The sequence below is a fragment of the Astatotilapia calliptera genome, chromosome 23 (genome assembly GCF_900246225.1).
Source record: "Astatotilapia calliptera chromosome 23, fAstCal1.2, whole genome shotgun sequence".
Lineage (NCBI taxonomy): Eukaryota > Metazoa > Chordata > Actinopteri > Cichliformes > Cichlidae > Astatotilapia > Astatotilapia calliptera.
The window spans coordinates 7,835,295-7,848,839 of NC_039323.1; the positions used below are offsets into that span (position 1 = coordinate 7,835,295).

Sequence of the window (13,545 nt, forward strand, 5' to 3'; positions counted from 1 at the left end):
TAGCCCTGTTAACTTGTTCAACTTGGTTAATCTAATTTTAACCTTGTTACTATACTATATTTCTAATGGGGTTTTTTTTGGCTCACAAAGGTTTATTTAATAGCTTTGTAATATGAATAGTTTATTTGACCAAAAAAATTGGAAATAAATACTGAAATTACCAATAAAAAATTTGCTTAAATTAATACTGTGTTAACTAGAGTATTCAGTAGGAGGGTGACTATTACCATTGATGGGTTGTTTTTCCTAAACACACTGTAGTTATCATAACCAAGTAGCCTAACAGTATAAAAGTTTTAGCATAAAAAAAATAAATTACCTAAAGCAAAAGTAGTCACTACCAAGTGTATGTATACATCACTTTATTGATGCAGCTGGAGATGTATAACCTTTAAAGTAAATGTGCGCAGTACAAAATGCAATGTTTGCATTCAACTGTAAAGAAAAAGCAAAATAACACAGATATACTTTAACAAAGTATATTAAAATTGTACTTCAGTAAAGTTACGCTCCACCACTGGTCCTATCCCTGCTCTCATCCAGTATCGAGAGCAAGGACACTCCCCTGACTTAACGGTAAAACAAACAGAAATGTGCGACAAATACTAGGAGGGGTTGTGCAGATGCTAATTTATTATGTACATATGGCATCAAAAAATAATAAAAATATGACAAACAAGAAGTATTTAGAGAGCTGTTGTTAAATCTCAACGAAACACACACACACAAAAAATGCAGCAATATCCCTAGCACTGTCTTATGTACAAATTCCCTTTCATTCAAATAAAAACACAAAGAGGAAATGTTCTTAATTCAAAAAGCATTAGATGGTAGTTTGTAAATTGCTAGTGTATCTTCAGCCAGTGTGAGCCAGTAATGAATCATTAAGGAAAGGTGCATAGCAGCAAGATTAATGAGACTGAGCAATGCTGGAGAAGTACTCCAGCATGTCCTGGATTGTAAACTCCATAGTGATCCCAGAGCCAGGGTAGCACCTGCCTATGAGATCTTCAAAGTGCTTGTACTGACGGATGAACTCGTCTTGCATGGAGTGCCACACCACCTAGAGGAATAGACAGGAAGTGCAACAGTTCAGAGGCAGGAAGAGGCATGCAATGATTTTAATCCCCTAAACTGTTTTTTTCTCACCTGCAGCAGACTTTCTTCTTCACACAGGTGTTTGTCCACCTTCTTATAAAGATTGTCGAGTCCCTTTTTCACCTCTTTACCAGGATACTCTTTGATTACTTTTCGCAGCTCTTGCTTGTTGAAGGCCAGCTGATAGCTCACCTCCTCCTCACGAACACCCTGGGCTACACGTGCTTCAACTCCTTCAAAGAAATGCTGCAAGCGAGATGACAGTTTGCCTGTTATAAAACTCTGCTTATATTCGTAATACTCCAACTCAGGCTAATAAAGATGACTGAATTTTGTGGTCACTTTAACTCTTCTCACATTCAGTTTTTCTAGAGGCTGGCCCAGAGAATTGATTACGTAAGACTGTAGATGGTCTGTGTATTTGTGCTTGGCCTCTCGTCTCTCTGCATCCAGGCAGGAAATCTTTAGACGTGACAGCGTAGAAAAGATGTGGTGGAAATTCTCCATCATCACGACATCTCGTGGTGTTTTCTGGCTTTCATTGGCAACCTTCTCCACTGAGAAGACAATAAACAAGTCAGAAATTCCAGGACACCACATCAACTTCACATGATCCTTTTCCAATAAATAAAAACTTGCTTAATGATCAGTGGTCTCACCGTTCATGAAGACGGCCCTGATAAGCTTAACGTAAGCTTTGTCCAGGTCTCCTCGACGCTCTGCATTGCGAAATATGGTTTCAGCCAGTTCAGCGAATTCCTCAAACCCAGTGACAAAAGGCAGGATACCAACTTTGCTCTTCTTGGATATCTTAAATTCCTCCATTTGTCGGATCTGATTAGACTGTAAAAAAAGAAAAGAAAGAAAGTTAAAATTTATTCCCAAATTCAGCCCAGCAATGACTCCTTTGACTGAAAACAAACAAATAAACAACAACACTAGTAATTTCCCACAGGCCCTGGATTATCACAGAAAATGAATTCTGAGTAAAATTTTGCTTGGCCTTTTCACAAAATGATACTACTGTTATGATTTTTGAGGAGTAGATCGCTATAAATAAATTCCTCAGCATCAGAAAACTACACTTTGCCTTTATGACTTCATTGTAAACTCACGTGTTTGGTGTCACAACACTGAATGCAATATCCAGGCATGAGTAGCCGTGCTGCACAACCATTCCTGACCCACAGTCACCCAGCTGCAAGGCTTTCTACCACTTTAGTGACTCCAGGTTTAAGGCACGTCTGTGTTGCCCTTACCTTTCAGACCCAGAAACTTTGTCCCTCTTTTATACTATTTTGTGGAGTTTGCATGTTATCCCTCAGCCTTTTTGATTTTCCTTCACCTACTTTCACTTCTTCCTACAAGCCAAAGATGTGTTTGTTAAGTGGTGATTCTAAATTGGCTGGAAGTGTGGATGTCAGAGCGTGTTTCTGTCTCTTCGATGGACTGGCGAGTGTCCAGAGTGTACCCCCCCCCCACATGACCCCGAGTTGCTTGTGGGTCTGGAGTTGGATAGGCAGTTAAGAAATTAGACAGACACATAGTGTGGCAGCCTTCAATAAACCTACATAATATTCCTTAACCAGACTTGAATTTAGTGATGTCAACAACAACAACAAAAAAGGCACTACTCACAATGCATTTGTCAAAGTTTCTCTTGACAGTCACCAGCACATTTCCCAAAGTTGTGCTGAGATAAGAGGCCGGGTCAACGTTCTCAGCTGTCCACACATGGTGACTCATCTTCACCAGCATGTACAGAGAGTGGAAGCTGTCAATCTTGTCGCCCAAAGCGATGAGGCTGTTGAGCTCTGTCTCGATGCTCTGGAAGATTTTATTCATCATCAGCCGCACTATATCTTTCCTGGAAATAGAAAAAAGAAGCGAACAATTGCATTTAAAAAAAATAAAAAATTACATCAGAAATATTAGCAATGATCTGCAAGAACTCACTCTGATGACAAGGAGTGTTTGTGTTCTGCCTGGGGAGGCTTTTTAGATGGCAAGCTTCCATCGAAATCCTCCGCCTCTGGCTGACAGGACAAAAGAGATCAAACATGACAAACCTAAACAAACATCTGTGGATGCATATATGAATGACACTGGATCTGATAACACGCTAACATCTGTCATCACTGTTTTATTCTACGCTTTCAGGAGAAACAAATGCTCCAGTTTCAGATGCTACCACACAAGTACAAGCACTGCTATTGTTGTGAAGTATTATAATTCATTTAGATGACATTTGATCTTTCTGTTACAGCCATTTCCAGTATGTGATCAAAAAAATACCTGTGCGAGAGGGGGTGCAACTGTCAAATGCTGCTGCAGCTTGAAAAACTTGCTGATGAAGTCTTGTTCTGCAAGACACAAAGGCTCCAGCTCACTGAGGACCTGCTCAAATATCTGCAGAGACAAAAATAAATAAATAAATAAATAAATGTAATTTCTCAGGATGTACACACATGTTGCTTTATTTCCACTCCACTTAAATTTCTGGTAGTGTTACCTTGTCGAACTTGGTCCTGTCGGCCACATCGAGGTCAGAAGCGGACATGTTGCCCATGTCCAGTAGTGATGAAGACTGGGAACGCCGGCTGTTGGAGCCCTGCACTGTGAGCTTATTCAGGCTTGAAGTAGAGCCTGTCAGCTTCCCAGAGCTGCCATGTAGGCCTAATGTAGCACAACAAATATGGTATGAGTTAATGGCTATGTTTTGTGGGAAGGCTAATACAAGTCAGTTTTCCAAAAATTCTACAGTGAAGGAATCCAACTTAACATCAAATTAAATGGTTAGATTTTTGGCATTTGTTACAGAATGTGTGGTAATGTACTGTGATGATTTAGCCCAACCAACCAGGTACAGGGTGAGGTAATGGCTTGTATTGGAACAGCAAAGGGGTTTGATCAGAGGATTCATTTTAGTACAGCCATGTAGTGATCAGAAGCACAGTTGAAAATTGACAGTGGAACAGCTCCATTTCAAATGTCGTACTTACTTTCTGTTTCCTGTTTGAGTGCACTCTCTTTCCGCGGAAGCGTAGCTGCAGCCAGTTAGAAAGGCGGGCATCAAAGACAGACACAGGTTAGGCTTAATACATGCAGCATGGGAGGGGTAAGGCTAGATGTTAGATGTACACATATGCTGACGTGCACCACAGTGACTTAGGTAGTAGCTCGAAAAAACCTTTGGAAAACAAAGTCTTTGTTTTTGTTTTCAGAAGGAAAAGCTAATACAGAGTGCAGAAAGCAGAGTCCTATAAATCTGCCAAAACCTAAGCTCATCCAGGGGTTCTGTGCAGATTATACATATTGAGAAACAAAGCATGTAAAGTCCCTGTGCAAAGGGAAAAGGAGACATTACTGAAAGACAAACTTTGGATGCAGGCATAAGATTATAAGATGGAGAAGCCTGCAACAGCAAAGATGGTGGTATAAGAATAATTTCAGGGGGAAAAAAGCTATTTATAATCTTATTTTAAAAGCTAAAGCACATAAATCTTCAAGTGTTTTGTTTTTTAAAATCATATTCAACTGGTGATTCTACAGATGCAGTTTTTAATGCTGCCGTGATCATTAGATAAAGCTTCAAAATAACTGTCCAAATAAGTGTCTAGAGGGATTATCAAGAAGGCTGCCAAGGATGCAGAGCTGTGAGACCTGTTCTAAAAAGATTTTGGTAATGCTTTTGGTACCAGACATGGTGCAGAAATGTTTGTAAAGGTGTGAGAACATAATATAAGAAGAGGATAAAACAGTCAAGAAATGCAACAAAATTCATTCCTTTTGAGTGAACTACATGATGGAAGACAAGCATAGTTCATGTTAAGTTTAACGTGGGAATCATAGCGCTTACCGAACTTGCCCTTCGGGTCTTTGGATGTACCCGCCATTTTTATTTTGGCAACTTCAAAGAACTCTTTGATTTCTCGCTCATACAGTTTGCTCATATATTCAACATATGTCTGTAAAAAAATGAGAGAATATTTGTTAAGATTTACGACTTGTTACAGCTAAAATGTGTATTAACATTTTGGAAAACATACATTCTAGGAAAGCATTATATTATACTAAGAATCATGTGCTCTCTCCTCTTTTCTTTGCTTCTAGTTTATTTCTTAGTCTTTTTTAACCACTCTCTGCTTCTTTAACTGTATTAATAATGCTCACAAATGTCCGCTGTACTATCCAAACCCCACAAAAAGCACACTTCCCAAAATGTCAAACTGTTTCTCAAGTATTTTTGCAAAGTAACACTGCACTGACCCTCGACAGGCCTTCGTACTTCTCCCTGTGTGTGTTCTTCAGCCACTCCATGAGCTTGGCGTAGCGCAGTAAGTCCCTGTGGAGAGGGCTGTGTTTGGGCAGGGTCAGCTCAGCTGTGTGCTGTGACAGGGTTGAGCTCTGGTCATGGCCCTGAAGATCACAGTGAGAACAGATAATCATTAGCAGTATATTCACCAGAAGTATACATTACAGGAGAAAAGTTATAATATGCATTTTTCCATATATGCACGCAAACACATGTTATGCAAAAGGAAGACTTGGCCTGCTTCCTCTTACAATCATCTGAAGCATTACCTTAGTGTACTGGATATCCAAATGATGTTAAAGTAAATAATCTAAGACGTTCTTACACTCCAGAGCCACCACATTCTCAGCAAACTTCCTGAACTGCATCTCTTTTGATACCGAACTGATGTTCTTCCCACTTTCCCCTAAGCTTGTTCAGTCTCTTCAAGACATGCACGCAGACAGGCACAGCATCTTATGATATGAGACTATTAGCAAAGAAGCCACGTTAGCACACAAACATAATGAGCCCTGAGCCGAGGCATTTGCCAGAGGAGGAGGAGGATGGACAGAGCCTCTTCAGCTTTGAGATCAAATGTGAGATGTTCAGTAGTTAGAAATATATCCCATGCAATACATAATGTGCTATGGTGAAAAGCTTGAGCTCTCATGGCATGTATGTTTGAGTTATATGTGAGAATTCAAACATTAGCAAAATGGGGCACGTGGGGGTTGCTGTGAGGGTACTCACTGGAAGTGACAGACAGGAGGACCTATAGAACTGAGGGATGGTCATTTTGAAGTGACTGAAGTGGTTGAACTGACACAGAGACAAAGAGCAGAGTGGGATGATTCAAAGTGGGATACACAGAGAATCAAGGATAGGTGAAGGGAGACGATACAAGGAAGCCCAGGAAGTAAGTCTTAACTAAACAGAAAGCTCAGTAGAGGAGAAAGAGAGAGACAAAGAGCTTGGAAAAGCAAAGGATAGACTGATGTCCTCCATTTCACAGCAGACCAGGGACGAGGATACCAAAACATTTCATTATTAAATCTGCTTACACTACTTTGTTCAGCCAAACATTTACGAAACCAACAAATTTCAACGTTATCAGTACACCTTGTTCAATTTCACAGTTCAGTAGTGCTGGGGGATTCAAGAGACATTTATTCTGATGAGATTTTCCTTCTTTAAATGTTTAGAATAAGACAATGAAAATATATTCCTGACCAAGCTATGCCTGTTACCTGATGAACAAACACATTGTTGAGATGATTCGTGAGGCGGCGAGCAAAGGTGTCTCTCAGTTCAGCAAACAGGAGCTGTTGCTGGTTCACAGCCATGAGTTTTTCATGGCCTGCAGAAAGAAAACAACAAGACTTTAATCTCATTACTTGTTTTTTTTTAAAGAGCACCGGCTCATCAACCCAGTCAGCAAGTAATCAAGAAAACGTCATTTTTAAACTTACCTGGTCTGAGAGCCACATTCATACACTGCAGGAGAGCCTCAGAGGCATTGATACAGGCCTCTATACCTTTAGGGGATGTCAGATCTCCCTCCTGTAAGGCCCTGATGTGTCCCTTTGATAAGTCCATGTAGTTCTACACAAGGAAAACAAAATGAAAGTCACAAATCAAAGTGTCGTTGTCTAGCAAAATCTAAATTTGGTTGAAAGTAGAATTGCTCAACTGATCCTCAAGTGGCCTTTTTAGACTGGTTCTAAAAGTGAATTTCATAAACGCAACCTTTTGAACTTTATCAAGTCCTAAAAATCAGGAGTGTGTCTGCTTTGACTATGAAGTGGACATGGGTGGCTTCACCTTAATTTTACTTGTCGTGTGATTAACTGAACTAAAAAGGCGCCCCAAAAGACTTTTTGTACGTTACTTCACTACTTCTTCTTCCTCTGAAAAACAACATGGCCATTCCCCAAAAAGTTTTAAATTTCCAATACCCTCAGATCCACTGAGGCTTAAAGTTTGCTGCTTATTTTGGAAAACATTTTAATGTGCTTTTTACCACTAAGAACTGGATCTCGTCCAGTAGTTTGCCATTGTTGGTGTTGCTGATCTGGATGAGACGATTGCTCTGTGAGATCTGGTCCATTTGCTCCTTCACACTCTGGAGCATCTCTTCATAGCTGCTCAGCTTGCCCTCGATGGTGTCCACCTCTCCCAGTGCCTCATCCAGCAGCTGCATTAGGATATTGACCTGCTTCTCTGATGCCATGATGGACTGAATGTTGGCCTTATTGTAAGAACAGATAAAGAGATATAATTACTATCATTTTCTTTCATTATTAATGAGAGTGGTTTTAGGTCATTAAACAGATGTCACCCTTAAAAATGGACAATGAACTGGCTTTACTCACCCCATCTAAAACCTGAAGCTCCTTGAAGAGCTTCTCAGCAAAAGCCTCTGCATTGGAGATGGCGTACTCGCATGTCACCATCATGCTCTCAATGTCTTGCTCTTCACGGGTGCTGAGTTCCTGGTATTCATCCAGAGCATCCTCATCTCCCCCTGCAACACTCTGGCTCTCACCACTTGGCACAGACTCTAAGCCCAGGAGAAGAGAACAAAAACATGTGCAAGACATAAGTAGAGTGGCAAAGTTCAAAACACATGATATGGCATCTTCAGACTCAATCCAGTTTTCTTCCATTATTGAAAGAACATCTACAGGCACAATTACACTGAGTAAGGGATACCCAGATCTTTCATGGTTTTAAGAGTAAAGCTGTACTTATTTTGTATGAGTGATGAAAGCGTAGCATGACTATGAGCAACAAATGAAAAACAATATTAGATAGTGGCAGGAGGTTGAAAATATGAAGCATGTCTATCAGCTTCCAAGTAAAGAAATTACTGTAATAATTAATCTGTATGCTGAAACAACTGAACTAACAATGTACTTTACTTCTTTTAGCTCCAATTAAACTACAGGTGTGCATTAAATAGTGTGGGATATATTACTAAGGTTATATACTGACATATCCATATGTATGAAAAGGGACAATTCACAGCAAAATCAAATATAAATATTTTCACTCTGGCCTCTAGAGTGCGACTTGCCCAGTTTTGGAGATAAACAGCTGTAGAGATGCCTTGAGGAGCTCAGGTAACAACATAAGTACATTTTAAAACTCTGCATCAATATCTTTCCATAGTATTATGATCCAATTACTTAAAAAATGTACCCACCAGGTTAAGAGCAGTTTCATGTAGGAACTATTTTCAACCTGATAAACTACACCCAACAAAAGGAAGTACACACATAGTCATGAGAAGAAGTTCATGCTCAAGGCTCAAGAAAATGACACAGGATCTACACATGAAAGGAGACCTATTATACTTTCCTACGATTTTCAGATGTGGCTACTCATTAAGAAAGGTTTCAAATAAGTCAGTCAGTATATATATGCTAGAAAACCCGATAAACCAAAGGCTCATGCTTCAACCTGCTTGCTTTTAAGTACATTTATGCTCAATTAAGAGGGTTTTTTTTACTCTTGTATCTCTATGATGTCAAATAGAAGTAAGAGTGCTTGGTCAGTATAGACAGCAAAAGGCAAATAGTCCCAACATCAAACTGTTTATAACGCTTGTTTTTTTTTGAGTAATTGGCTCATGATTTCTAGAAAGAGGTATACTGCTGATTGTTTCAAAAATATTCTGTGCACATCAAAGTTCACATGATATCTAGTTCAATTATAATCAAGAGAAGACTGGTTATTTCCTCCAAAACTGAGTCCTTCCATCCAATTTTTTTAGTTCAGGGTTGTTGTGGAGCTGGAGCCTATTCCAGCTGTCATAGTGCGAGAGGTGGAATAACACATAGAGACATACAACTATTCACACTCAATTCCACACCTATGGCCAATTTAGAATCACCAATCAACTAAACATGCATGCTTTTGGACTGTGTGAAGAAATCAGAGGTACAGAGAACCCACACAGGTGCAAGGGAAGCATGCAGATTTAATTCAAACACGCTCTTGCTCTAAGGCGATGGCACTCAAAACAATATAAACAGATACACAGCTACAGGCCAGAGGACAAGTATGTAAATTTGATTTTGATACAAACAGTCATTTTAATGTGGAACGAACATGGGAAACAAGGAGATTAAAAACATGATCTAAATGTCTGTAGACAAACAAAATGAATCATTTCTATTTACTTTCTAAGGACAACGAGCCAAATAGCAGCAGTTTTAAGGAGGTGAAAGTCTCTGGTGAGAATGGTGGTTTGATGTAATGAAAACACATGAGGAACGAGGAGGGGGAAGTTAAGTCCTACCAACCTTCCGCTTTAGGAAGTTCTGGCCAGAGAAAGTTAAAGAGAAAAAAGTGAGAATAAAGAAAGACTTTAACACAGAAAACCATACCACAAACCAGGAAACAGAGAAGAGGCAGAATCTTTTTGAAAACATGCCATTAAAAATTTTACTTAAAAAGAAAAATCCAGGTGGAATTCTCACTTCCATATTAGATTACCTCAAATATGTGCACTCTAGTGTCAACGGCAGTGGTTTGAGATAAACAGACACACCTTTAAGCAAATGCAATCAAATTGTAGCAAGAGGCATGCCGTCACAGGGATGGCTAATGGTGGAGTATTTATTTACGCACCTTCAAGCAGCTGAGAACTGACATTCACAAACTCCACCTTCTTCCTCAGATAACGCTGGTTCAGCTTCCAGATGCAGGAAATGAAGGAGTTTTTTTCAGCTGTACTGCTGGCCACCCACCGGTAAACTTTCTCAAAATGAAGATCAAACTCAGGATTTTCCTAAACCATAAAAGTAAAAAACAATATCAGCTTTGAAAACATGTTTTCTAAGTGAAAACACAAAAAAAGGTCAGAGAAATGTATTATTTCTCACCTTGCTTGCATCTTTGGCATCTACTTCTGTCAAGTCTCTGAGCTCCCAGGTCTGCTGTCGCTTGTAGAAGTCCCCCTTGTCCGATTTTTTCACTTTTACTACTTTAACCTGGACAGGCCTCTCTGTGGTAACTGGAAGAGCAAAAAAAACCAATTACTTAAAAAATTACTTCAAAAGGCTTCTTATCCTTACACATTATTTACAGCCATTTATATGGTGACTACCTGTAGCACACAAGAAGCAGTTCTTCTTCTTTTTTCCTGCTTTGCAGACATTAACAATGCCAAGGAGACGCTCATCATTGGGTGTGAAGATGTCCCTCTGGAGAGCATGCTTTATGGCTGTCATGATGGATGCTGTCATACAGAGACCATGACATAAATAAATGCTTCTTTCAACTTCAGGTACTTGGAAAGTTAAAGCTGGTTGTCTGTTTTAGGGACTTTGAATGGTTATCCACACCTTAATTTCATCCTGAGTGGACTACTTGAATAGATTTTATTCAAGTATCAGTCTGTCACTGCCTGGGTGACTACAGCAGGTCCAAAACACAGCAGCTTGGCCCAAGCAAGTTTTTTTTAATCGGATGTTTCCTAGAAGCACATTGTTACTTTTTAAGAAAAATGCTATATAAATAAAGTTTATCATTTCCTTCATACAGAAAATTTTGGTGATTGCCCCAAAGAAGTTTAGCCTCTCCCAAAGAGGTTTTTATACTCTTTTGGGAAATTTTTGTGTATCAAATGGTAAGAAATAACAGGATGCACACTGCAGTTTAATAAGGTAACATCATTTCACTGCCTTAACTATAACTGATGTGCCAAAAAAAATGATAAGTAGTATCATATAAAAATTATTTGATTTTGATATTATTATATTATTTTATATTTATTTCACATTTATATATCCTGTATTTATCGAGGTAAAAAGTATAACTGACACTAAAAATGCCTTTTCCAAGACAGTTCCATAAAGATCTTTTAATGTAGAAGACGGAGTAGGTACAATAGTGCAAAGTCATCAGGATACTAGAAAAACTGATTTCTTTATTTTATATATAGTGGTGTGAAAAAGTGTTTGCCCCGTTCCCGATTTACCATTTTCTTGTAAGCTTGTCACGCTTAAATGCTTCAGATCATCAAATAAAATTAAATATTGGAGAAAGATAATATAAGTAAACAAAATTCAGTTTCTAAATGAAGGTGTTTATTATTAACTGGTTGGGCCACCCTTAGCAACAACTGCAATCAAGTGTTTGCAATAACTGGCAGCAAGTTTTACAGCACTGTGGATTAATTTTGCCCCACTCATTGTTGCAGAATTGTTGTAATTCAGCCACAATCGGATTCAGGTCAGGAGTTTGACTAGACCAAAGTCTCAAGTTTGTTCTTATTAAGCCATTCAAGGGTGGACTTGCTGGTGTATTCTGGATTGTTATCCTGCTGCAGAACCCAAGTGGACTTTAGCTTGAGATCACGAACAGATGGTCGGACGTTCTCCTTCAGGATGTTTTGATAGAACCATGAATTCTACTGTCCATTTACCACAGTAAGTCTTCCAGATTGTGAGGCCGCAAAACAGCCCCAGACCGTCACACCACCATCACCACATTTTACTGTTGGTATGATGTTCTTTTTCTGAAACGCTGTGTTACTTTAAGCCCAATTAAGATCAAAATGAAGGGTGGTCAAGATGTACATTTAGTTTCATATCCCTGATTGAAGAGGTTACGTCAATGCACATAAATAGTCGCTTTGTGTCTTTGTGCATTTCTAACGCTGACATATTTAAAGGACGTCGATTAAAACTACAACACAGTGCCCCAAAAACTAAAATAAACGTGCTTTCGAGGCAGCTGGTGAATACTGCAGCCCTGAACCCAGAGACATCGGTGACCCTTCCTGCTGTCCTCTCTGTCGGTTAGCGTCTGTTAGCTGGACAAAGCTAGCTGCTGCTGTTAGCATAAATGACGCCGGTTGCATAAACCAGGCGAAAAGAGTGCGTACACCCGCGAAATACTCGTATAAACCACTGTCAGGGTTTTTATTCAAAATGCACTCTGTGTCCATTTTAACAGAGATATAATACAATAGCGGTTACCTTGTTTTTTCAGCCCTCCAGCCCTACGAAGCACCGCCCTCTTACTTCCTGGTCCTCAGATGGAGCGGTCATGTGACAGCAACATCCTCCTCCACCAGCAAACGCTAAAAATAACACTACAAGTCACATAGATTCTGTGCAGTTGTTTAACAGTTGCTCCTCGTAATATAACAGATCTCCTCGCTACAGAAGTGTAGATTTGTTCTTTATGTTCATTATGTTGAACAACAAAGCATTTATTAGTTGAGTCCTGTACCACATGTTGACGCAATGTCCCACGCACTGAAGTCAAAGTAAACTTTATTGTCATCTCCGCTACATACAGTCCAGTATATAGAGAGACGAGACGACGAGGCTCCAGTTACAGCAGTGCAAATAAACAAACAACAAATATAAGAAGAGTAAGAAAATAAATATACACTTTAGGACCAGGGGTAAAGGGATCAATAACGATTTAAAATTTATAATTTACAGTTTGATGATTTAAAGTCTCACACACAACCTGTCGACAGGGCAGTGGGGCCGGCTGCTTCCAAATAGAGCACATTTCATTCATAATGTTGTAAATCCAAGCCCATTATGTATTCATGATTTGTTCCTGGGTTGTGCGAAATTCCAGAAATACACCTTAGACAAAGTGAATCTGTGAACTAGGGTGTAGGTCAATTAGGTTCATACTGGAGTGCAAAATTAAAACCAATGGAAGATGGACAAGAAAAGTTGAAAGCCATCAGGTGTTCAGTTTAGAAAAAATAGGGGAAAAAAAGAGGAAGAGAAATGAGCAAAAGATAGAGGTAAGCAGATGTGTCATTGGATAATGGCAGGTCATGTATCCTGAAACAATCAGAATCACAATCAGAATACTTTATTAATCCCTAAGGAAATAATGTGGGTTACAGTTGCTCCAAAAAGAAATGGTAAAAATAGTAACAGTACAATACATAATGTTACAGATTTTAATATTAATTAGTCATTGTCAATTGTTGATTTGTCCTGTTCTCATTGTATGACGAATTATGATGGCTGTTTGGTAGCTGTTTGCATACTATGCATACTTTCTCTCTCTTCATGTTCGTGTGTGTGCGCATTTTTCTCTGGTGAAATTCAGTATGGTTCTGACAACAGTTTTATGTGGTTGGGGGGAGGAGGGGGGGAGGGACG

The 13,545-nt window shown here is 39.3% G+C and overlaps 1 protein-coding gene across 4 annotated transcripts; it reads right to left on the reverse strand.

The window, feature by feature from the left end:
* Positions 1-345: 345 nt before the first annotated feature.
* On the reverse strand, positions 346-12,656 carry exoc1 (exocyst complex component 1). Of its 4 annotated transcripts, XM_026159828.1 has the most exons (20): positions 12,385-12,656; positions 10,509-10,640; positions 10,285-10,415; positions 10,031-10,190; positions 9,703-9,720; positions 7,768-7,955; positions 7,416-7,643; positions 6,865-6,997; positions 6,643-6,752; positions 5,368-5,517; positions 4,958-5,066; positions 4,101-4,145; positions 3,611-3,774; positions 3,394-3,507; positions 3,055-3,134; positions 2,737-2,965; positions 1,758-1,941; positions 1,456-1,655; positions 1,150-1,344; positions 346-1,063 (listed from the first exon to the last, which is right to left on the reverse strand). In XM_026159828.1, exons 2-20 carry the CDS (start codon positions 10,630-10,632, stop codon positions 911-913), a joined length of 2,715 nt encoding a protein of 904 aa, XP_026015613.1. In that variant the 5' UTR covers positions 10,633-10,640; positions 12,385-12,656; the 3' UTR covers positions 346-910. The 4 variants fall into 4 exon arrangements, with proteins under 4 accessions (XP_026015613.1, XP_026015615.1, XP_026015614.1 ...); XM_026159830.1 differs by lacking the exon at positions 4,101-4,145; XM_026159829.1 differs by lacking the exon at positions 9,703-9,720 and having other exon boundaries at positions 12,385-12,655.
* Positions 12,657-13,545: the final 889 nt, after the last annotated feature.

Coding starts and splice junctions, on each gene's coding strand:
- exoc1 (XM_026159828.1), bottom strand. CDS start 10,632: ATGACAGCCATAAAGCATGCTCTCCAGAGGGACATCTTCACACCCAAT. Junction 5,518..6,642: donor ACAATGTGTTTGTTCATCAG/GTAACAGGCATA, acceptor TGTGATCTTCAG/GGCCATGACCAGAGCTCAAC. Junction 1,345..1,455: donor AGCCTCTAGAAAAACTGAAT/GTGAGAAGAGTT, acceptor TCTCGCTTGCAG/CATTTCTTTGAAGGAGTTGA.